Here is a 25,649-nt window from a genome sequence, read left to right on the forward strand (position 1 = left end):
TTAAAAAGTTCCTGTTTTTGTCAAATAGAACCTGTGTGCTCTTTCGGCCTTTGCCCGGAAAGCGGGGATCCGTTTGTCAGCGCCTTTCAACGCCCCTCAAGGGCAAGAATCATCACGAGTTTCTTCAAAGATTCCAGAAGGCCAACGGGCCTACACCGCACGCCGAACCATGTTGGCAGAGGACGAGGGAGGCTCCCTCTTCAAGCTCTGCTACAGCTGCAGATTAAGCAATGTGTTTGTGGAGGACAAACTATCCCAGTGCCTCTACTGTCTACATCCGGACCACAGGGAAGCAGATTGTGAAATCTGCTTTGGTTTCTCCAAGCGCACCGTCAAGGATCATAACAGTAGGTTGGCGGCGTGGCTCAACACCAAGGCCTCTACCCCGTGTGGCAAGCAGGGGCATGCCTCACCCAGGACCAGCCGGTCCGAGGAACGGGCTTCTAAGCCCTTTGAGAGCGCTCCATCCATGGGGGCCCAACACAAGGCCAAGCACTGTGAGTCTGTTTCCCTCAGGGTTGCCGCGCAAGCGAGTCCCGCGATGGGCAGGGCGTGCTCATCTTTATCATCTGCCTCCATCTCCAGTCATCGCTCCAGCTCCTCCTCGAAGAGGAAATCGGCTAACCCAGGGAAGCTGCGGAAGAAGCCGGAGGAGACCAAGGCGCAGGGAAAGGTGTCCGACCTGTCCCTGAAGGCCTAGGTGGTCCAGGCGAAGTCATCCTCCACGATCAAGCTGGTGGCAGCCGCCCTCTCGAAGGCGAAAGGGACTGAACCGGGGACCCAGACGGCGCCCAGAGTGGCCCTCCCCACAAGGTGGGGGCCTCGGCCAAACCGGTGGAGAAAATGCCGGAGAAGAGGATGCCATCCCTAAGTCTGAGACAGACCCCTCAGGATGCCAAAAAGGGGGGGTGGTCTCAACCGTGCTGCAGGGCACGGATATTTCTTCCTTGAATGAGGAGGACCTGGTGTCCGTTCACCTGGACCTGGAGGACGTGGGGAACAACGACGGCGTAAACGCCGAGGATGACGATGGCGGGCATGACGACGTGAGCGCTGGGCCCAGCAAGCCTACCCCCCTGCACTTCCCAGGGGAGTATCGCTGGACATCCTTTCAACTCGCCTCACACTGGTGTCAGAGATCCAGAAGAGGATGCCAACGCTACCGGCCCCAGTGGCACCGGGCCCACCGCCGGCAAAGAAGAGAAAACAGCACCCTACACCGCCTCATCAACCACCACACATTCCCCCCAAACCCCTAGGGATACAGGGACGGACACAGCAACTATGGACACGGACGACGGCAGCAGCGTCTCTCCGCCGCCGAGGCCTTCTCCCCCGGACAAAGTGGGGTCATTTCATGCCATGGTCACCCGCGCATCTGAGCTCTTCCAGCTGACGCCAGAAGAGACCAAGAGGGAAGGTTTGCTTTACCAATGACGTGAGGCCAAAAGGAAAACCATTCTGGCGGTGCCTCACTTGAACGATGTTTGGGACTAGGGCCTGACACTGATGAGGAACCCGGCATCAGCCCTGGCGAAGAGGGACAGGCTGCAAAAGAAGTACTGGGTGCCGGAGTCCGCACCCCAAGTGCCTATGGTTGTAGCCCTGCCCGGACTCAGTGGTCTCGGCGGCTGCGAGGAAAAAATCTTCTAATCTCTCATCTTCAGCCTCCGTTTCCCCAGAAAGCGAGGGGAAGAAGTTGGACGCCACAGGTAGGAAAGCGATGATGGTCAAGGCAGTAAATGCGCTTGCGATCCTGGCCAGATACGACAGGGAGCTCTGGTATAAGATGGCCCGCTGCTGGAATTTCTCCCTGACAAGCGGGTCGAGGTGTTTGAGATCCTCCTGGAGGGCCAGGTGGCATCGGACCAAGCCATAACTGTGGCCCTGGACATCGAGGACACAGGGTTCTGACAGATGGGGAACGGTGTCTGCCTCTGTCGTCATGGCTGGTTGAAGGCCACCAACTTCCGGCAGGAGGTCCAGACAAGGGTGCTGGACATGCCCTTCGATGGGGACAACCTCTTTGGGAAAGCAGTCGACGAATCATTGCAGGCCATCAATACGGACACGAGACAGCCCGTGCCTTGGGCACTCTTCAGCAGCACCGTCCATCCTTTCGTGCCTCCGACGGAAAGTCTGTCAGATTGTCTAAGGATTTTGGCAGAGAGTTCTCTTCGTGCCGTCAACCCTCCCGGTCTTCGGCAGAGGTGGCCGATGTAGTCATTGCTCCCAAGGCGGCACGCAGGCCCCAAAGCAAGATTGCACCGGCCAGGACATCGGGCCCCCACCTATGCACCCCGGTGGGAGACCGGCTGGCGAACTTCGAGTGGGAAAAGATCTCCACCGACCGATGGGTGCTGGATGCTCTCGCCCACGGACACTAGTTCCAGCAGAAGTGTCTGCATATACCGCCGATGGCCCGGCAGGAGCAGTACATCCCTCGGCTCCTGCAGGAGGTACCTGCCATGCTAAGAAAAGGGGCAATAGAGTTGGTTCCAAAGCAGCTCTGGGGCTCCGGAGTCTAGTCCAGATAATTCTTGGTAAAGACGACGACCGGGGGCTGGAGGCCCAGTATAGACCTGTGGCGTCTCAACAAGCACCTCAAGTCCAAAAAATTCTGGATGGTCGCGTTGCAGCATGTGCTCAGCCAACTGGAGGAAGGAGACTTCTTGACGTCACTGGATCTGGAGGACGTGTACTTCCACATCCCCATTCACGTGAAGCATCTAAGGTTCCTGTGCTTCGTGGTTCAAGGAAGGCACTACCATTTCCAGGCTCTTCCCTACGGGCTGTAGTCGGTGCCCAGGGTGTTCACGAAGTGCTAGGCACCAGTGGTGGCCCACCTGCACCTACAAGGGATACATGTGTACCCGTACCTCGAAGACTGGCTCATCCGGGCCAGGTCAAGGGACGCGGCCTCGAACGCACAAGGAGGACCATCTGACTGCTGATGGATCTGAGATTCTCTGTGAACTATCCAGAGTCCTGCTTGATTCCATCGCAGAACACACTGTTCCTGGGGACCAAGCTCACCACGGTCTCCTGCCTGGCAGCCCCCTCGGAGGAAAGGATAGCAGCCGTCCTGGGCAAGGTGCAACGGCTGTTGACACTGACAACCGCCATGATGCGGACCATCAAGTCCCTGCTCGGCATGATGTCGTCATGCATTTACCTGATACGACTCTGTAGGTTGCGGATGCGACCCCTTCAGGAATTCCTGGACGCTCGGTGGATCCAGGTGTCCGGAAGCTTCGCAGACAAGGTTGTTCTCGATGAAGAGTTCTGTTGAGCAATAAGGTGGTGGGGCGTGTCCTCCAACATCGCTAGGGGTGTCAGATTTCCAGAGCCCCCGTACCTGGAGAGGGTCACCACGGACTCTTCCCTCGAGGACTGGGGAGCCTACACTGGACGTCTCCATGCCAGAGGCCTGTGGCTGCGGGAGGAGAGGGATCTCCACATCAATGTCCGGTAGCTGCAGGCAGTGTTCTGGGTCCCCAAGTCGGTCCTTCTGTCCCTCCAGGGAAAGGTGGTGAGGGTCTTCAATGACAATACCACCACAATATTCTACACCAGGAAGCAGGGTGGGAACCAGATACCCAGTGCTCTCCAGAGAGGTGCAGGACTTCGGACACTGGGCCGTCGCCCAGGAAACGTTCCTCATTCCTTTCTACCTGGCAGGAGTCAAGAACACCATTGCCGACTCCCTCAGCAGGGTACTGCACTCTTGCCATGACTGGGAGCTTCAACAGGATAAAGTGGACAGCCTCCTCCTCAAATGCGGCAGACCCCAGATCGATCTGTTTGCAACAGCAATGAATTCCAAATGCAAGAAATTCGCCAGCAGGTTCCACCAGCCGAGGAGCATGGGGGACGTGTTTGTTTCCTGTGGGAAGGCCTCCTCCTGTATGCATTCCCTCCGTTGCCTCTCCTGCTGCGAGTCATCAATCAACTCAAATGGTGCCGATGCAGGATGATCCTCTGGCGTGGCCGAGGTAGATTTGGGACCCGGACCGTCTCAGCCTGTCAACGTCACCTCCGGTCAAGCTGCCAGTGGTTGCGGATCTGCTCACCAGAGAAGGAGGCACAATCCTGCATTACGACTCTGGATCCCTGAACCTGAAGGATTGGCTCCTGCAACCTTAGAGTTCGGAGGGTATGAGTTGCCGGCGGACTGCAGGGAAGTCCTTGCCAGGGCCAGGGCATTGTCGACTCTGAAGTGCTACGGGCACAAGTGTAAACGTTTCGCAACATGGTGCCGGGTGCAGAAGATCGCCCTCCGATGGTCACGGCCCCGCAGATTCTTCCATACTTGTTGTCCTTAGCCAAGGCAGGTTTGGCACATGCTTCTATCAAAGTGCATCAAGCCGCTATAACCCGCTACACCAGGTCTCCAGGACAGTCTTCTCTTTGGTCTGACCGTCTCGTCAAGGAGTTTGATCATTCCCGCCAGTGAAGGCTCCTGCCCCGGCATGGGAACTCAATGTGGTGCTGACCAGGCTCATGGGGGGCTCCCTTCGAGCCTATGCATCAGGCCCTTCAAGTTCCTTTCGTGGAAAACGGCTTTTTCTCGTGGCCATCACTTCTGCCAGGCGGGTAGGTGAATCCAGGCCCTCTCCTGCAAACAGCCTTATCTGACTTTTCACAACACAAAGGTAGTGCTGCGGACGCACCCCTCCTTCATGCCAAAGGTCCCATCCGAATTTCACCTCAACGAGCCTTTGGAGTTGCCTGTGTTTTTTCCAAAACCTTTGTCGCCGGCAGAAAGGACTTAGCACTCCCTGTGTGTGGCTCGTGCGCTGAAGTTCTATGTGCCATGCACAAAGAGTTTCCGGAAGACATCTCAACTATTCCTGACCTTTGGGCATGTGAACCATGGGAAGGCCTTGTCCAAGGCTTCCATCTCTCTCCGGCTGCATCACACACTGTCACCGGTTGGCAAACCGACCAATGCCCGGCAGTCCGAGAGCCCATTCCACCAGAGCAATCGATGCGACGACAGCGTTCCTGTCTGGTGTGCCCCTGCTGGACATCTGCAGGGCTACTACATGGAGGTCCACGCACACCTTCACAAGATTCTACTGCGTCAACAGGGATTCCATAGAGTTCAGGGTCGACCAAGCAGTGCTACCCACCTGTTTGCTTGAAGGTGAGCCTGTTACCGAGGTAAGAGTATTTGCTTCTGTTGAGTCTTGCCACCTCCTGTGTTTGTATAATGTTGTACTGCTTTGTATTCTTTATTCATGAGCATGTGAATCCATGTCAGACCACATGCTAGAGAAGGAACACGTTACCTGTAACCATTGTTCTCCAGCATGGGCCTGGCATGGAATCGTATGCGAACCCACCCTTCTGCGGCCCTTCTTGGTCATACTGCCACTTTACATGCTACCAAATCTGAAGATGGCTGCCAGAGGAGGGGCTTAGGGAGAAGGCAGTCATTGGCTGGGGGCAGTATGACCCAAAGCACAGTGATTGGTTTATAGGAGAAAGACCGTTTGTAAGTGAAAGTGCAACTGTTTTTTCTTTTACTGAGGATTCCCGGCCTTACGACGGGGAATAGAAATGAGCATGTGAATCCATGCCAGAACCATGCTGTAGAACATTAGTTACAGGTAAGTAACTTGTTCCATAACCACTCTCAATGTTGTATTGAGCCAGTTGTACCCTGTCATAGTACTTAAGTGAAACATTCTTTTTTTTCTGGTTTATAGTAATTTGGATGAAATATGTATTATGAGCAAATGTGTAAAGTATTCATTTAATAAGTAAGAAGTGATGATGACTTTATCTTGATGATTTTTTAAAAAAGGTTTTGAAATCCACCGAACCCAATACAAATAAAAAGAAACGTTGGATTCACTAGGTGCACACAGCTAGTTGCTTGCCTGAGTCTATTGATTGATATTATATGGCATTTATAACGCGCCATTGGAGGGGAAACAGAGGAAGGACAAAAAAACAACAATCTTACTAGACCTAGTGACATTGAAATCGCACAAGTGCGGGGTGCGGGCAGGGGAGAAGTGCCAGGAGCGGGGGGTGGTCGGATGGACAAGTGCAGGACAAGGAATTGACACAAGTAGTGCAGCCAGCAAGTGGCGAGTGTTAGAAGTGCAAACAACAGGTGTCTAAGTGCAGGAAAGGGGACTGTAGGGTTACAGATACAGACCACAAGTACAGGGGGTGCCAGGAGACACTGCGGGTATCCAGCTGGATGGGCAGGGACCTGGGCCCAAATTTAGAGGGTAGCCTGGTGACCAGAGCATGTATCAGACAGGAGATCAGCAGGGGCGAAGAAGAGCGAAGGCAGAAGCAAAGAGGAAGGTCTAGAGGTGCTTCTGTAACTGGAGATGGTTCTGCTCAAGTTTCAGAGAGCCAGGGAGGCTGTTCCAGAGGGGGAGACACCAGCCGAAGAAAGAGATCTGCCCACATTTGTTGCTTGGAGAAACGACTGACCCTAAATCAGTTGGAGGTTCAAAGAGCTCGAGTAGGAAGACCTTTCCGTAGATAGTTGGAGGTATGCAGTGCCAGGCCCCAGAAGGCCTTGTGGACGATGCAGAGTGTCTTGAAGTTGATCCTTGCAGCCACTGGGAGCCAATGGAGAGATTTCAGCGCTGGAGAGATACGAACCTTAGACTCGAGGCCAAGGACAAGTCTTGCAGTCCTGTTCTGGATGAGTTGTAGAGGACGGGGAGTAGAGGCAGGTAGATTTAGAAAGAGGCTGTTGCAGTAGTGCATCCTGGAGAGAACCAGAGTTCTGGAGACAGTGCGCTTCTGGCGGAAGGAAATGAAAGGAAGAATACCTCTGAGGAGGTGCAGTTGGTAGTGTGACTTCTTAGAGACGTCAGAGATGTGAGGAGAGAAGGAGATTGTGCAGTTGAAGATGACCCTGCGGTTCTTAGCCTCACAGGTGGGAGCAGGAAGAGGGCCCAGAGTGGGTAGCTAGAGAGTGACGGGGAAGGAAGGTGCTGGTGAGCCGATGAGGAGGATCTCTGTCTTACTGGCATTAAGGCAGAGAGCATTGGCGGCACACCACTCCTAAGTATCCCTAAAATGGGGTTGGACTTTAGGTAGATTTGTATTGTGCTGGTGTGCCTTATAAAATCATAAAGGTTGTGCTATAACTTAAATATGTTTCCCCCTACGTTTACCTGTGTGATAATGTATGCTATATATGTGTTTTTGATCGAACGTGTGGTAGGTGTCCTAGTTGCACGCCCATGTTATGATTTTTTTAAAAATAGAATTGGGTTTACTTGCCTTGTAGTGTACTAGCTTCCTTGACCTAATAAATATGTATACTTGTGTTGACAACCATTGTGTCTGTGATCTGTTCTTCACACAAGCCTCTCCCCCTCCCCCCCCCCCCTTTGTCTAAGATTAACGCCGCCACCCCCCCCCCCCTTCCACCAGGGCTCGTCTCTTAGAACCTTATTACAATAGTGGTTCTGAAATAAAGTTCCTAGTGCCGCCCATGGCCATGCCCTTTTCCATCTGATAAACCTTCGAATAAAAAGGGAAGAAAGACGTAAGCGTACAAGGGTCACTACAGGAATAGCTCCCACGTCTTCCTGTCCGGCACTGTGTGCAGGGGGTTGATCGTGCATTACTTTGTGTCGAAGGCGCGCCATTTTGAAGACGATTGGATAAATGAGGAGCAGAGAAAATACCTGGGTGTGAAGTCCGTTCATCTGCTTGCAGTGTGTGCAGATGTTTGCGATGGCCCCGTTTCCAATCATTAAAGTGCCATATTCAGAATGCACCCCTTTCGCTTACCGCACTTTTTACTTTTTGCAATGGTTTTGCTTTCTATTAATTTTACCCATTTTACATATTGATTACTATTGTCATATCCCAGTGGGCATTCCGTGATCTGTTAGCCTTATATAACACTATAACACCACATGAAGCAGTGTAACCAGTACAATCGTTAACTGTGTCACCCAAAAAACTTTATTGAAAAACCTAAATGTGTGGGCCTTCTCCTCTGAACATACAGTGATACGTGGGTCTCTTCGTCAAGAGTGGGAAGCAACGCTTTATCCCCACCCCCCACGAATTTGATGCCGTGATGGGGGGATTATGCTTGTGTTTTTAAGATGTTCCATTAAAAGCAATGGGAGGCATTGCTCATCTGCCGGTAGTAAGAAGATTTTTTGTAAGACCTGTTCTTCGGTTCTCCGTGATTTGGCTGCATAGATTTTTATCGCAGTAGATGTTGTAAAATTATTTTTAAAATTTTATTTTACTGGTCGGTTTTGCCGCAAATACATGTGGGTTAGGGGGGAGATCCCCGCAGCCCATCCTTCACCCCCTACATTAATTAGCCTAAGCTCCCCCAACCCCCCACATACGTTTGCTGCAAAATCCGATGAAAACAATTCGTCGAAATCTACTTTGTTGGAATCTGCGGCGGCCAAAACTCCCATTACTTGTTCTTCATGACCCCGGAATGCAGAACCATTCTGGTAAATTTGAAAAGCATTGCATGCTAGCCTAGCCATCGTTTGTTCTCCTTTTTACATCCCTTGTTTTAACGTTCATGTTTTATCATTGTTTGTTTACAAGAAAACATTAATTTGACATCTCCCTTTTATTCCCTTCCAGCATTTCATGTTCCTTTGTCCCCTGGTGAAGGTAAAGGGTTGCTTTCTTTTATTTTGTTCACTCATTTGTTTCATTGGAACTCCTGTGGAGGGAGAAGGGTGGGGAAGGGGCAGGGGGCGCCGTTCTTTCCCCCCCCCCCCGCCCCCAGAGCAGTTCTCCACTGGGTAGTCCTTTCTCCCAGCCCTGGTATGGGTAACAGAGTTGGATATGTTTCGTAACATTCGTTTGCAGGCCGCCACCATGTTCAGTGTGTGACTGGGACTTGGTATTTGGCTTGGGTTTCTGGCATTGGCCCGCACCTCGCTCATGGCAGGACCAATAGACCTCTTTTCACATTACACACACAGCACAATAGTACAAAAATACCATTTTTTAAATTGTTCTCTCCCAGAAGTAACACATTTTTATTTCCCCTTTGACTTTCTCATAAACTTGAAATTCCAAGCACAAGGTACTTCCCTTTTATGGGCTGATTTCAAAATAATATTTTATGCATCTCCACACGTTATAGGTGTAACAGTTGCGAAAAAGATGTTAAATATTGTACAGTCCTGAAAAAGCATCTCTAATGCAAAGCACATGGAGTCTCCTACTTTACTCGGCTCATACTTACTGTGTGTATTTAGATTGTACCGTCTACATCGAGCATGTGAACTAACGTGAGAGATACTTTGCAGAAGTCGGGGTTCCTTTGGGCAAGAGTAACTTCAACGCGCTCTGCACGCATTGTCAGATGATCTCTCGGATGTCAGTCATGTTGTTCTACAAACCGCAACTTTGTACAGACCTGGCACAACACCCGAACTTCTTTGCTAAGGCTGTCAGCGTCCAAGATGTTAGCAACTCTGCTATAACGCCACCTTCCTTTCGGCAAGTGTCTTCATTGATCTATTGAGCATTTATAGAGCGTCAGCTGTGAGCACAGTCATTTTTCACCGACCTAAGAGGGAAAGGAAAGGGGGTGGAAAAAAAAGGAGATTCTAGTGATTCAGTCTTGGGACATTCACATCTGTTAAGCGCAAGGGTTGGGGGGGGGGCAAGTACTAGAGGAGTAACTAGCAAGCTCCTACGTGCACATAAAGTGCAAAACCCATCCGAGGCGGGGCAGATAGGAAGCCTGGAAATCGGAGGAAGATTATAAGAAGGCAGAATTTACTGGTTCATCAGCAATACTGGGAGGTTCTCGCAAGAGTAAGCTAGCAAAAAATTGACCACTAGATGAAAAAGATGACAGAGTGCTCTTGCTTTTATAATTTACATCGAATGATTTTAATTCATCATATATCGAAAGATTACAAAAATTGAGATGTAAAACAGAAGCTCATAGCCTTTATCCCATCATTCAAACTCTTACACAATCATTTGTACGCACAAGCTTTTTAATATTTACACAAAAGAAATGGTGTCACAAAATTACCATATGAAACACAATACAACTATAAACTTAAACCCATTCCGATTAACAGATGTGTCCCTCTGTATCTGCTGCAGGAGATCTAACAGTCGACACGTGTTTCGGTTGATAATAAGTAGGGCCTCAAATCTCTTGCCCTTTAATTTCTGCCAACCTTCAGCAGGACAAAGGACAACACCCAGCTGTGTGTTGCCTCGCAGGAGAATGGGTTTGAGCAACGTGATCCCAAGTGGTGGAGGCGAGTATGGAAGTACTAGGATGAATTGCATCTATACTCTTTCTGGAAATGCATCATAAATAGACATTAATTTCAGCTTCACAGGTGACCGATGGAATGGCCTTTATAAGGAGGATACTACAGTCGTGCTTACTGGATCTTGGTGGACTTTACCAGGACCTGCCTGCTCTAACAATGAAATACACTTGATGCCAAATCTCCACGCTTCCAAGCCATGATCTTTATGAAGTAGTCCTGTTCGGGACAATATATTCTACCATTAGTGCCTTGATCGCCTTGAACGTTTGTGTGCAGTGTTTGAGCCTGTTGCGTCTGCCTGTAGAAAGCACATCTCCAACCAACCATATTTTTTGTTGAAAAACTTAGTTTGTCTATTTTTATTTAATGAATGTTTTTTCTGATTTTATAATTTCTGTACTCTACACCACTTACTTTCTGATTATAGGCCGTAGTTTCAGATTTCTTCCTGAGGTTTTTCGGTCTTATTCAAGGATGCTGGAGCCAGTAGACGATGATAGGACAGTTCATATGTAGCTAGAAATTCATGTGGACAGATACTGTAGTTTTAATCTAATGTGTTAATAGCAAATCCTGTATTGTAGAAGGGCGAGGGGAGGTCCTCTAATTTGATTGAGTCGGCAGATGCACAAACTGTTTGGGGGCGAGACTGCAGGAATCGTCCAAACAGATATTGGTTTGTGGATTAGTTGTAAAAGTTAAAAAGTTCTCGAAGTTGAAAATTGTTTGAGAAAAGCATTCTGTTCCTAAATGACACTCTCCTGGGGGTTTGTGGGACCATGCCGGCACCGTAGTGTGAGCACCTAAGCATGTTCCTAGGTTGGCATAATGCACCCTTGCAGGGTTTTTTGGACCTTAGTCTGTGGAAGCACCAGGGGAAAGCTAGGAGGATGGGAAATGGGTGAGTAGGTTCCACCTGAAGAGACAAAGGAGACATTGTGGGTGGACCATAGACTTAAGGTGTAAAGTAAGTGGGTCTAAACCAAAGTCTGTGGGATGAATTGGAATGCATCACAAGGTAGATTTGGAGAATTTGAAGTTTGTGTAGTATGGGATGTTTTGCTGCTTAAGGTGTTCGAGATATTCTCATGCAATCCTACACATAGTGCTGGATTATTTCCTTGCCATGCCTTTCTCTTGTGCTGCGGGCTACTCAAGAATCTGAATTCTGGGACTGCCAAGCCTGTGAGGAAAGTGTGGCGTAGTCCAGAATCGACTGTGTAAAGTGGTGACTGAAGATCACAGAGGGACGAGGGAATGGAAGAGGTGACGGGGGTGAAGGGACGCCTGAGGGGCTCGGCGTCTGCCGCGAGCGCTGAAGGAAAGGGAGTGTGGAAGAGAATGGCGCAGGAAGTGGGACACGCGAAAGGAGGGATGTAGGGACAGAGGAGAGTTTGGGTGAAAGAAAGGGGAGGGTCGGGGAAGGTCCCCATCCCAGGAAATGGCCATCTTTACTTGCAGTTTAGAAATCGGGCACACGTCAACCTACACCCCAAAAGCTGCAGAATTTGCCACATAATTGGCTGATAAAATTGCCACCAATGAACCGGGAGGAGCCCACCCTCAGCCTCTCGATACAGGCAGGAGCAAGGGAGTAATCCAGAATTGAATTCCCATTTCTCTGTCCATAATCCCTCTGGTTCAGAAGCAAGGGCCCCCGGTCCGCAGCTGTAGGCCCACATCTCACCCCCACAGCATGGCTTGGAGGAAAAGCAAGCTTGTGGGAGAGCAACGCGCGAATAGAGAAGGCTGGAGAGATCACATTGCGTACGCGCAATCCTCCCCCAAATAGAGCACTGGAATCTGCCCCCATCACAGCCCTAATTTCCCCCAAACTCTGAGCAGAGAAGGATGGAAGTCTGTCCCCAAGCTGAATCGTCAAGGAGAGCCTAGCTGGGACTAACCCACTCACCCCAGCATTGAGCCCAGGCATCCCACCTCCCACGCCCTGGTCTATGTCTTTACCGACGGAAAAATACTGATTCAACTAAATAGCAAAACTTTTATATTTCGTTTGGAAAACCAAAGAAACACCTTTTTTTATCGACTCTAAACTCGCATTTCACCACAAACCCGATCAGTTCGGTTGTATTTGATTTTCCTTCTCATTTTAAATCCACAAATTGTTTGTCTTGCTCTGCCACCTAGTGGACTTTTCTTGTCTTACATGACAGTTAAACAATATGTATTATCTACTTGCCCACACATATCAATGAATGTGTAATGTTTTGTTATGTTATGTTAAAAGTATTTCTTTAGCGTACCGCCACCAACGGAGTTGGTCCCCAGGCGCTCTGGGGATCTGTAAACGAGAAGGTGGGATGGGTTAGTAAGGTGAAGAGGGAGTAGGATAGTCAGAGGAGTGGTATACTGTTGGCAGCTTCAACTCAGTAGACACCGGGTGCTGAGCTTTGGTGCAAGTATTGGATCAGTGTCAGTCCGCATGTGCTGTTGGTGTGGCTTGTGTTGCAGTGTGGTGGAGTGCGTGCAGCTTGTTGTGCGAGAGATGGTTGTGTGAGTTTTTTGAGTGAGATACGTATGCAGAGAGTTTGAGCTTATATTGGTTAGTGGGTTATGTGACCTTTATAACATTCTAACATTCACAGTTCTGTCTAATTGTAGTATTTGCTGATCTACACAATTCCGTCTAAGTGTGGCACTCGCTAACCTTCACAATGATTATCTAGATATGGCGCAGGCTAAAGTTCTCAATTCTAAGTGTGGCACATGCTAACATTGTATTGCTAGCTTTTTATTTACGGGTGGACACCCCACAGAACACTCCTTACTGCCCCGTCTCTCGTTTCTTCTTGGAGTAGGCGGGAGCTGGTGCAGGAGATGACATCTGTCATGTTTGTCTTTGCTATTTGAAGAGGTGATCCTTTTATCGTATTGCAGCTAACCGTGAACCTGCTGCTTGCCTAGCTGCCAGTGTTCCTATCTGGTCACAGAACAGCATGACTAGAAAAGGGTATGGTTTGGTTTTGTGTTAAATGTTTTTTCAGGTCTTTTTGTTGAAGGTCTGGATAGTGTTGGGAGCTATCCGTTTTTTAATCTCTAAATGATAGCAGTGTTCAGTATAAATCCAGGTAACCTATCATAGGTCATAGAAGCTTTTGGCGAATAGAACCGCTTCTTGATGTATTGAAGCCAACATCAGCCTCCTTAACCCTTTGGCTGCTGTGACAGACACTTGCTCCGAGCCAGCGAGGAGAGAGCAGGGAGCGAACTCTGGGGGCCAGAGGCAGCCATAGGCTCTGTGGTGTAACTCATAGATGCTTTACTTGGGTAATTCCCCCAAAGCTCCCCTGCCTTCCTTAGCAGACAGTAATGGTCCGAACTGATTCATTGCAGTGGTAGTGTTATCAGCGACCCCAAGAAGAAAGGTGCCTCCGCGGTCCCATTATAGAGGGCCTACGAATGGCTATAAGGGGACATGTTATACAATGTTGGTCTGTTAAGTCTGTGTTTTCTTTCCAAAATGCATCTTTGCTGGAAACGTAAACCTGAAATTTTGCTTTTCATTGTACACCTGCTCTTTGCTTTTATAGGGTGTTCCTCCCTCCTCCCCCCTCTCCCCACACACCTGTAAACTTCCACTTCCACCCCCTTTGCACCTATATCTAACCATCGTGTTTTTAGGTTTTAATTCTACCTTATTAACTTCAATTTTGAAACCAATGGCATTTTTCGGTTTTAAGGGAGTTTTGCTCATTTTCGTTTCACTCCCTTTCCCATTTGTGGACATAATGGCAGTTATGTTCTACTAGCTTATGTTGTCATGTTATGTTATCTTCTATCGTGTTTTGTGATGTCGCTTTGCACAAGGCCTACAAGGGCTGTGAAAAACTGGAAGAGGATATTGTAGTACTCCACTAATAGCTAAATAAATAGCACCCCTTGGCGTCACCCCGTTTCACTAAAAGGGCCATAACCCCGAATGCACACCTGCAAAGATAAACCTGCAAGCAGACTCTACCCCTGCTGAAACTAAGGTGTTCTTGCCTGCATCTTTTAAGAGGAGAGGGAAACTGCAGAACGTGGTTGGATTATGCAGATTCACTTCCTGAAGAACCCAGCGTCAGCCCAAGGGACATTCAGACTCCCACACTACTATTACTGTTAGAAATCTTTTCATTTTGTTGCTTTCCTCCCATAGATTTCTATGGGACATCCGTTTCTTAGGACCTCATACCTGTAGTTTTGATGGCAAGTAAAGTCTTTTTGCTCATTCTTATTGAGAAACGTATCCGTCCATAAGACTATCGGTACTAAGAAACGAAATCTCTTGAATTTCTTGTATTGTTACAATTACATACATCACCCTAAAGTGGGTCTAGAATACTTTTTTAAAAAATGTATTTATATATTTTTTTGTGGTTACTTGTGCAATGTGGCTAAGCTGAGCTGGTGGCAGTGGATATTTGTCTACTGTGGTTTATACTTTTTACTTGTGCACTTTTGCATTTACTGCAAATGGCTACTAAGGGTGGATAGCAACCAAAGATGGCCGTGCCACAAGACTTTCACTTGTCCTTTGGCCATATTTTGGCCTTCTTTCTGCCTTCTCAGAGCAGGAAATGCCATATATGGAAATCTGCTGCTTTCGTGGGCATGGGGGGTGGTTTGTGTGTGAGCCCGGTTGTGTTGGCTTTGGCCGTCTGGTCATAGTAGTCATCTTGATGCCTGAATGTCTGTTGCTGGGAAGATATTGTGGCCAGTGGCTAGCCACTGCCAGTTTCAGTGGTGCAGATCCTTACCATTGGTGGGCCTTGGGTGAGCTGCCAGTCAAAATCTTGGATAAAAGGAGGGCTCCTGCAGCCATTCGACAGATCATTGTTGGAACCAAGTTCTCTAAAAAGATAAGCCCGTTGGCAACCAGAGTATGATCCCCTCCAGCTGATCAGCATTGTTTTCAGCAAAATCCCAGTGAAGCCCTGCTCCTCTGTCCTAATCTCAGGAAGGTTCTCTGTTCTTTGAACCCTGGACCGGCGGGACGAACCAGCCTCTAACCCTGCTCAAGGATCTGTGCCTTCTGACCCTTCGGAAGTGTTCCTGGACTACCCAGTAGACTGATGAGCTGTCGCCCAGGCTACTCTGCAGTTTTTTAAAAAAAATGTATTTTATTCAATAGTTAACAAACAATACAAACCAAACTTGCAGTGCATACATTCACATTTCGATTATACATCATTTAAATTTGTTCACTGCTTCCCATATGCCCCCCCCCATTACGAGCCCATTCCCTCTAGCGCTCCATTCCGGCATCTAGTGCTGGGGTGTCCTCTTCCATAGGTTCTATTGGGTCTAACATTGTCCCAAACAAATCTGCTATCAATGATTTCCATGCCATCAGGGTCTCTGCCTCCTCCTCCCCGCCTACATTGCTGGCTTCCTGCCATACCATGGTTTCTGCCTCCGCCCATTTCTGCAAATCCTTCCACCATACCTCTACTCGTGGTTTGTGACATGTCTTCCGTCCCATAGAAATCCTTCTCTTCGCAAGTGCATATGCCAGGTCTTTTAGTTTGCTCACATGCTTAAGTTTCTGCGGCCTAGGGAACCCCCTTAACGAGCAGGCCCACACAGTATCCACCACAATCTTAGTACCTCTTTCTGCTAGCTTATGTGCCACTTTGCTCCAATAGCTCTCAATGATCGAGCATGACCAAAACATATGCACCATGCCCACATTCTCTTCATCACACTTAGGGCATGCCTGTCGTCCCACATTTATAAACCTAGATATTCTTTGGGGTGTCATATACTCTCTGTGCGTGATATACAGCTGCATCTGCTTCAGTATAGCATTCCTGGATACCTTCCTATGATAACCCTGGGCCCGTTCCCACATCCCATCGTCCATCAGGGCTCCCACTTCTTCTTCCCAATCTTGCCTCAACTGTACCACCTCCTTCCCCACTTTGAACATCACCATCTCATATATTCTGGATATCTCGTGCCCTACCTCTGTTATGTCATATATCAAGTCTATGGTATCCTCTGGTTCCTCCTCCAGCACCTCTTCCGGCCAAGTTTTCTTAATTCTCTGTACCAATCTATGATACGTGATGTACTGGCCTATGTGTAACCCAGTGTCCTCCCTCAGGGTCTCAAAATCCATTATGGTCCCCTCTTGCCATACATCTCCCATGGTCGCTATCCCAACCGATTCCCAATGGTTCCTGATTAACATCTGTAATTGCTTTTCTCCACCCGCCAGTGCTACCAATGGTACCTGAGCAGAACACAGGGACGGGTTCTTCATCATTTGGCAAGCCTTATGCCACATCCTCCACCCGAGCATCATCATCCTGGGATGCCCTTCCACCTCTGCCCTGGGCAGCCACATGATTTCCTTTAAGTAAAATGGGGCGCAATCTTGGCCAAACAACCTCGACTCCGAGGTGCTCTCCTCGGAGAGCCGTTTAGCCACGTATTCTAGCTGGCTTGCTACATAGTACACTTCAAAATTAGGCAGCTTGTTACCCCCTCTTTCATAAAAATTCTGAAGCTTCCAGAGAGCCACTCTGTTCCGTGTTCAGTGCCACAGGAAGTCCCCACACATGCTATCTAATCTAGCAAAAAACTTCTTTGGTATCCAGTACGGGATATTCCCAAAGTAGTGTAAAAGCCTAGGCAAGACCACTATCTTTAGCATCGCCCCCCGCCCCATCATTGCCAATGGCAGCTTCGCCCAGAACCTCATGCAATTTTCAATTTTCCTAATGGCTACATCAGTGTTGCATTTATGCTCTTCTTCCACCATGTGGTATATATCTATCCCCAGATAGCGAAATGTGCTTAACACCCACAGGATCTGTAACACCGGCAATTGTTTCAGGGGGATCCCTTTATATTCACCCAGTGGGAACATGCTGGATTTCTCAGGGTTCACTGCTATGCCTGACATCTCCGCGTATTTGTCCATTACCTCCAGGATATGTTGGAGGTTTTCCTCCGGATGTCGCAGATACAGCAGCACATCGTCTGTATATAAGGATATCAGGTGTCGTTCGCTCCCCACCGCAATGCCTATTGTGTCATACTGTTGTCTAAGGTAGATCGCTAAGGGTTCCAGAGCCAAGATATAGAGCATAGGGGACCACGGTCAACCTTGTCTGGTGACCCTGTGGAGTTGCCACCTTTCCGATATCACTGCTCCGGTCTTAACCTTGACAGGGGTCTGTATGAACCACAGCTTTGCCCTGACTTATTACATTTGGGTAGCAGTATTATGATCGCTTCTCTGAGTGACTCTGGCAGTCTGCCCAGCTCGTATGCCTCATTTAGCATATCCAGCAGGTGGGGAAGCACTTCTCCTTTGAATGCTTTATAGAATTCGCTTGGGAGTCCGTCAGCTCCCTGGGTCTTACGAGTGGGCAACTGTCTCACCACCTCCTCTAAGGTGATCGGCGCACCCATTTCCTCCCTTTCCTCAGCACTGATCTGCGGCAATCCTATGCCCTCCAGTGTTTCTGCAATCATCACGCGATTATCCTCCCCATCATCTTCATATAGCCGCCCATAATAATAAGCAAACTCCTGGTTGACTCTTTCCTGAGTGTCAACCACTCCTCCGTCTTCCCTTGTTATCGTTCTAATCGTGGGTCTCGGGGTTTCACTTTTATATAGCCATGCCAAATCCTCCCAGGTTTATCCCCTCCCGCATGCCGTCTTTCTCTATATTTTTTGTAGTTGAGGTTGCACAGTCCCTCCCAGTGCCCAGCACATTTCTGCTGCAGCCTAAGTATCAATTCAGCGTCTTCAGTGTTATTTTCTCCCTTTAGTGCCTTTTCCAACTCACCCTCCGTTTCCCGGAGATCAGTCAGGATCCCCCCTTGCAGCCCTTTGGATTTCGCTATAGCTACCCCCCGCGTCACAACCTTAAAGGCCTCCCACAATGTGCACGCCAAGTCCACACTGCCAGTATTTATATCAGAATAGTTAATAATTTCCTCACGCATGTCTTTCCTAAAGAGGGGTCTCTGCTCCGAGGCGCCAGGTTGGTATCCTCGCCCTCGGAGGACGGTATTGCCATCCAAGGATCAAAGGTGAGTGATCCAAAAGAACTCTCGCCTTATATTCAACATGCGTGATCTCCGTTAGTGTCTCTGGTGTAACAAAGACATTGTCTAGCCTTGTATGTAGCTGCTGCGGGGCAGAGTAATGCGAGTATTGCCTCTCCTGGGGGTGTCGCACTCTCCATGCATCTTCGAAACCGAAATCATTCAGCAGTGTTTGTAGCGCTCTTGCAGCTGGAGCAGGTCTGACCATTTTCCCATCCGATCTATCTACCTTCGGGTTTAGTACACAGTTGAAATCCCCCCCCTCCCCCCAAATCACCGCACTCCCCACGCACATGCTGAGGTTGTTACACAATGTCTTAAAATATGCTGCTGTATTTTGGTTTGGGGCGTACGTATTTACTACGCTTATCTCTTTATTTTCCACCAATCCCCTCAACATGACCATCCTCCCATCCGTGTCTGCCTGCGTTTGTAACAGCTGAAATGGGACATATGGTGCCACCCAGATAATCACACCCCTAGCATACGCCGAGTATGAGGATCCCACAACCGTCCCTTTCCATTTCTTCCCAATCATCTCGGTCTTCTCTTGCGTCAAATGAGTTTCTTGCAGTAGGGCTATATCTATCTTCTGCCTATGTAGGTATAATATCACCTTATTCCTTTTCAGATAACTATTGAGCCCCCTGACATTCCAGGTGATTATTTTAAAGTCCCCCTCCTCCCATGCAGTCCAACTCTGACCGCCTGACTAGTCCATATGGGCTTGTTCCCCAAATTAAACTCCCCTTAACTAACAACACAACAAACTCCCCACGCCCCCTCCGTGCCCCAACAACCCCCTCCCCAACTGTTGCCCAGCTCCATCCCTGGATCTCAGGCACCCCCCCCCCCCCCATCTAGCCCTTTTTTGGCACCAGCCCGTACTCGCGGCTCAGCAGGGTAAAAGAATAGCCCTAATGGCTGTCTTACTACTAGTTCTTGGGGGTAGGTTGCTTCCGTTTTGCTGCTCCTGATTGCTTCAAGCGCACTACGCCTACCACTATTCAATTTACTTGTGCTTTTAATACTCTATATTTTAGTCTAACAGAGTCAGGAAGTCCAAAAGTTATCATAATGTCATACAATCGTCCCTCGGTCTTTTAATAGGACGACTCCTCCCTTATCCCCCAAAATTCCCAGCACCTTCATCTCACTTGTCACGTTCCAGATGATCTTGTTCCTCGTTGCACTTCGGGCAACCCTGCAAGTCCAGCCATGCTGCCACTTCCTTTGAGGTATTGAAGAACAACACTCTACTTTTATGCAGTACCTTGAGCTTCGCGGGGTACAAAAGCATGTACTTGATCCCCGCTGCGCGCAGTCTCCTTTTGACCGCCACATAACTGTATCGCTGTCTTTGCACCAGCATGGTGTAATCAGGATACGCCGTGATGTTGGTGGAAGCCCTTTCTATCGTGCCACCTTTACGAAAGTACTCCATGTCACGCTCACCTGATTCCCACGGAGGCGCAGGTCTGGCTTCGAGTGCTGATGCTTCTTCAATGGTGAAGCGCAGGACTCTGATGATGGACAGGAAGGGCCCCTCTACTCTGGCTTTTCTGGCTCGCACGAATATTCCCCTGTGCGTGAAAAGGGAGTATTACCTACTGACGGAATAATGCTCAAGCCTCCCACTCCCTTCCAACCCTCCTCGATACCCTTCCACGATTCCCCGTGAAGTCTCACCTTAGGGTCTGGAAGGATGAGTTGTCCATCCTGCTTCTGATGCAGGGGCGCATTGAAACCCAGTTACTTCACTGGATTGAGGTTTGATGGGAGTTCAAAATAAGCTTGACTATTCAGGTGAGGCGCTTTAAGAGTTCTGTTGCAAGTTCAAAAGTTCAAGCTTAATAATAATGTTCATTGTCTTATTGCAGCAAGCGCTAATGCTTATGTCTTTTTCCCCCTAGGGGCCGGGGTTCGGAATGCCGGAGATATGGCGCCGACCCGAAGTGTAAGTTCTGGATGAGCGTTCAGGTAATGTCTTTGTCTTTTTTCCCCATTGGGGCCGGGGTCCGGAATGCCAGGAAGCGGCAGGACCCGAAATGAAATGGGAATGACCCAACAGGTAAGTCTTAGAAGGAAACTGAGCTTTTCCTATTTCCCTTCCTTCTCTCACCTTGTTTTCTTGTCTTTTCTCTCTAGGCTCTGGGAAGTGGGTGCACATCCGGATGATCGCTGCTGAAGATGGAGGCGCCCAGGAAAGGTGAGTGAAATGCAGCGCTGCAGCGATCGAAGCGAAATGCTTTTAAAATGATGTCTTCCCTTTCAGGATCGTCAGTGTGATGTCCCCGTGATGCAGCTTTAGCAGGTAAGGTCTTCTTTCTCTGCCAATTCTCTCTTATCTCCCTTTGCAGGCGACCCAGGATGCTGACAGGCGTGGCTGAAGTCCAGATGCAGGAGCTGACACGGTGAGCGTCCAGCTGCGAGGAGCAAAACAACGCGAAGCGTGAGTTGCTGATCGGGCGTGGTTTAAATAGCTTTGGAAGAAGTTCCAGGCATGTATCCTTCCACCGATCAGGTATGTATCCTTCCCCGACCACACCCAGGTGGAAAGTAGTCCCACAGGTAAAGTAGTTCCATTCAGGCCTCAAGAGGGCCTGGATGTAGCAGCATGGTCTGCATCAGGTAAGTGCACATTAAAACACTTGAACACATGTCTAGCTTTATGAGCCTGGCGCCTAAGGCCCCAGGACATGGGTCCAACATGAGCCTTTGCGCCTAAGGCGCCAGGACTGTGTCCAAAGGGCCCCAGCTTGGGCCCGCTGGCACTTCCCTGGGGGGAATGATGCCTGCCTCTGGGGTTGCTGGGTCAGACCTGGCTCCTTGGAGGTAGGCATCATGACACTCCAGTATCTTTTCTCTATCTTTATAGTTTAAAATCTTCGCGATGATCGCTCTGGGGGGCCCCGGGCCGCGGTTTCCTCATGAGGGCCCGGTGTGCTCATTCAGCCGTGAACCCCTGTGAGAGCTTCTGTGCGCCTATCTCCTGCAGGATCATAGTCTCCACATAATCCGTGGGGTCCTGGCTCTCCTCTCCCTCCGGTAGGCCGACCACGCGGATGTTGTTCCGTCTAGCCCTTCCTTCCGCCTCTTCTGCTCGATTTTCGAGATTTGCCACCTGTTGCTTTAGTATATGGACTTCCTTCGAATTATTGGTGCTGGTGTCTGTGTTGGTTTTCACAGCACTCTCCAAGTTGCTTGTCCTGTCCGCCTGCTTGTTCAGGTCCAAAGCAGACTAGTCTCTGAAGAGGTACAATGAATAGAGTATCCCTGTCGACTGCTGCATGGTTTGGGCTTCTCCTTGAAGTCTCAGCTGGTACATGTGGGTTCCTGGTACACTAAGGCTCCAGTTTATCCGGCCAGTCCTGGATACAGATAGGGAAGGCTTTTCCTCCCGAAGACCATCAACACCATCAGTCAAATGGTCCCCGTTAGCCTCAGCCTTTCTTCTCCTCCTTGGACTCATGGCATACTGCGTTTTTCTGGTGCTGAAGGCTCAGTTGGGAAATGCGTTCTCTACAGTGGCTCCTCTGCAGTCAATGGTCTCAATTTTTTGGCAAGATGTCAGAACTTGGTCGCTGAGTACCTTCGGTGGTTGTCTTACTCAGGGGATGGGGGGGCTCTGTTGATGGGGCAGACGTTCTGGCAACCATGGCCAAAGGCCACGATTGTGAACGATGGGAAGGGTTATCTAAATGCGAGTGGGCTTTGGCTTTGAGTGTTTTTAGCACATCAACCTGTTGGAGCTGCAGCAGTTTGTTGTCCAGGGTTAATATTTTAATACTGTTCTGATCTTACTCATGGGTTCCCCTCTCGAGGTTATGCACTCAAGATCTCTCGGGCTCCTTACTCTTAAAACACTTTTTCTTATGGCTATCTCGTCTGCTCTGTGTGCTAGTGAAACACAGGTGTTTTCCTGCAAGCTACGCACCTTCATTTTTCAAGAGAGAACGTGGTTCTTCGTGTTCTTTTCTTATCTACCAAAACAGCGTTCAAGCTTCTGTGTCAACCAGAAGATCTGGATTCCAATCTTTTACCCACCTCCTCGTCCTTCCCAGGAGGAGGAACGCTTGCACAGGTGGGACCCTCTTGGGGCCTAAATCTCAATATGGCTAGAACTCCTCTGTTTTGCAGAAATAATTTGCTTTTTGCACCCTTTTTCCCTAGGCCTGACTTAGCACGTCCGTTGCTCATCCGAGCCTGCTGGATCGTGTTATGCATCTCCGAATGCTATGAAAAGGCAGGCAGAGAAGTGCCTCCTGGTCTTAGGGTACATTTCAGCAGGGAGTAGCAGCTTCTTCAGCTCTTCAGAGTGGAGTGCCACTCGCAGAGATTTGGCAGGCGGCCATTTGAGCCGCTCTGTATACTTTTTCCAAACAGTGTTGTCTGCACCCACTCCTCCTCATGTTTGCACTGCTTTGGGAGTTTATCAAAATGAGGAATCTGCAGGAGGAATGCAATCCATTAGAAGGAAAAATGTCTTATCGGTAATGTTCTTTCTATGGAGTCTTCTCATCGCCCCAGCATAGCCCTTGTCTAGAAAGCGAAAGAGTGTATTATTTTTTTCAATGTAACCTTTTATTGGCATTTATAAACAGCAGAGGCTTCATTATGCTTTGTGACATGCTTTTAAGTGAAACATAGTAAGCACGAAAAAGAAAACCTGCCTCAACTGAGGTAAAAAGAACAAAAAGACAAAACGAAAGGGGAGAAAAGAATGGGGGTGAGTTCCGGGGTGGTCCGGGGAAGGGGTCGCGTCAGTCTCAGATCAAAGTTACAGGGCATGGGTGCAGTGTTTGCGATAGGGTAGGCAGCCATGTGCACCGGTCCAGGGGGCCGCTAGGATGTTAATCCATTTTATTTAGGGTTGTCTGGCCACTCCCGGGAATCTTTCCACAAAGTCCAGGAATGGGCCCCAGGTGCGGTAGAGCTTGTTTTGGTTGCACAGGCGGATGGCGGTAATTTCTCTGATGCGGCGATGTCCCAGCATTTGACCCACCACACAGGGATTGCTGGGTCTTCCTGAAGTTTCCACAGCTTGGCGATTGAAATCCTGGCTGCGGTCAGTAGGTGAGTGCAGAGGTCCGCCAGGTTACCTGTCATCGGGAATTGTCCTTCTCCCGTGTCTTTTAAGAAACCTAATGAAAACTCTTGAACAGTCTATTCTGTATTGGATCTTATATCGCAGGGGATGTTTTTTTTTCTGCAGTAGATTTCATAGAGGTAGAAAAGTCATCAACTTTTTTACAATGGATTTTTCTGCAAATAAATGTGGGGGAAGTTGATGGGGTTGGGGGTCTCCCTCCACAGTAAAATCTTCCAGTAAAAACAAGAAATTATGATTTCTACTACGATTAAAACAATTCTTAGAAATAACAGAACTTTATCGCATTATGTTGCTGCTCTGAATTTACTTTATGGCGTGCTTGCCCCAGCAGGAAGGTGAGCAAGAGGAGTGGAGTGGAGAGGTAGAGGAGGGACAGATTAAGGATCTGGGCAGAGGGGGGCCCGGTAAGGCCCTGTGTGCAGAAGCTGGCAGGGCCGCACAGATTGATGGTTTGGTTGATTAAGCAAGACATAAAAGCTGTATCCCCTGAAGGGGCTCTCACGCTTCATATATACCTTACTATTAGTGGCATTAAGCTTCTTGCGTTCATTAGAAAACCAACCTGGTTTGCTCACCTCTTTTTGTGGTTTGGATGGTTTTAGCAGGAACATTGGGTTTTAAGGGCCATGGTGAAGCAGCCGTTAAATAATTGTATTCCTGGCACTGGGTCAGAGAGCAAAGCTGGGCTCAAGTCCGCTTGAGCAGCGAAGGAGTTGGATGATCGATTACGTTGATAGATCTTAAGTTGCTGTAATGGGACTTTGTTCAGAGGGTAGCTTATGCAGATAGTCGAGGAGAAAAGAAGTGCAATACAGTTAGTGGTAGACTGATCACAGAGGGAAGTACCCTCAGCAGATTTAGGGGCCCAAAGATGGTATCGAGGGAGTGATCCGCTTGGCAGCGTTGCATGCCGCTGGTGTAACGGTAAGCTTTCCAGGCTGTAGGTGAGGCGTTCTTATGAAGTTATGTGGAAGCAAGTCATTGAAATCACCCAGAATGAAAAGATTAGGATGCTCTGAAAGAGTTTATGAAATTAGCGCGCTCTTTTCTAAATCTAGCATTGAACGCAGTGTCCAGTAGAGGGAATGAAGTGAAAGAGACCAGGTTTCCAGCTACAGAGCATGGAATAGGGGAGCGATGCTGTTCGCTCCGGGGAAGTGATCAGAGAACGCTGCTTTAAAGACTGTGGAAATCAACACCCGCCACTGTTCCGTCCACTCTGTTTTTAGGAGGAGTTATAGCCTGTCTGGATAGGTCCATGAATGATAATCGGATAGTAGTCCTTGAGCAATGTCTCTGTAAGGACGAAAACATCTGGACCATGTTCGGAATTGAAATCACGCATCTCATATCGTTGTTTTTCTGTAGAACGTAAAGTAAATAAAACGCAGGCAGGCACCCTTGGGGCGTTAAGTGAAAACGTGGGTGGTTGTAGATGGGGTACATCGGATTAGAACTGGCTGCTAGAGAAGGCGCGGCCAGTCGAGGGGTGATGGGGAAATTGACTGAGTAAGGGTGGCGCCTTAACCTGAGCGTTCTACTGGATCGGGGTTGGAATTCCGTGACGGAAATGTTAGAGGGAGAAAAGACCAAAGGTAATTTTTCCCAAAATAACCTTAGTCTTTTCTACCCTGAACATTTTTGACTTGGCCCCCGCCCACACCCCCAAACCCCTACTTAACTTGTGGCACACTTCGCTGTGTGCCGCTGACTAGCGGTGTCCCTGCGACGCCTGTTGCCTTTTAACCTCTGTGATCGGGAACCGGCACTGCAGGGTCCTTTCCTTTTTTTGAAAAAATGTTTTAAAATTTTCTTTACTTTCTGGGATCTCCGGGAGACTCCCCCGCAACCTCCGCTCACTATATAGTGAACAAGGGTGTGGGGGACAGCCCCGCAGTCCTTAACACCGAATGGGGGATTTGGTTGAACTTTTCGTCCGCTTGGACATTTCAAACGGCCGATATTCAGCCAAATCTACCATTCAGGCTTTTTTTTTTTGCTTGCTTTTTGGACGATTCCCATCCTACTCACTTCTGGATTGCCGTGCATAGGGGATGGGGATGTCCAGGCAGCTAAAAACATACGATTCAGAGTCCTTCAAAGCCGGTATCCCCTGGGATGTATGGATATTTCAGGATGCATTGATGACCCCCCTGTGAATGTCGGAGCAGTGCCCTTGGAGAGACA

General features: G+C 48.9%; 1 protein-coding gene across 3 annotated transcripts in view; it reads left to right on the top strand.

Annotated features, from left to right (window-relative positions):
• ARHGEF11 (Rho guanine nucleotide exchange factor 11) overlaps window positions 1-25,649 on the top strand; it is a 1,841,770-nt gene that overhangs the window by 1,114,422 nt on the left and 701,699 nt on the right. For 2 of the 3 annotated variants that reach the window (XM_069604553.1, XM_069604546.1), the window contains exon 21: window positions 8,611-8,640. The exons of the other annotated variant lie outside the window; for it this stretch is intronic. In XM_069604553.1, the coding sequence (XP_069460654.1) occupies window positions 8,611-8,640 (30 nt within the window). The remainder of the gene's footprint in view (window positions 1-8,610; window positions 8,641-25,649) is intronic. 3 annotated transcript variants of the gene reach the window in all.

This window comes from Ambystoma mexicanum, chromosome 1p, assembly GCF_040938575.1.
Source record: "Ambystoma mexicanum isolate Mex_15411 chromosome 1p, UKY_AmexF1_1, whole genome shotgun sequence".
Taxonomy (NCBI): domain Eukaryota; kingdom Metazoa; phylum Chordata; class Amphibia; order Caudata; family Ambystomatidae; genus Ambystoma; species Ambystoma mexicanum.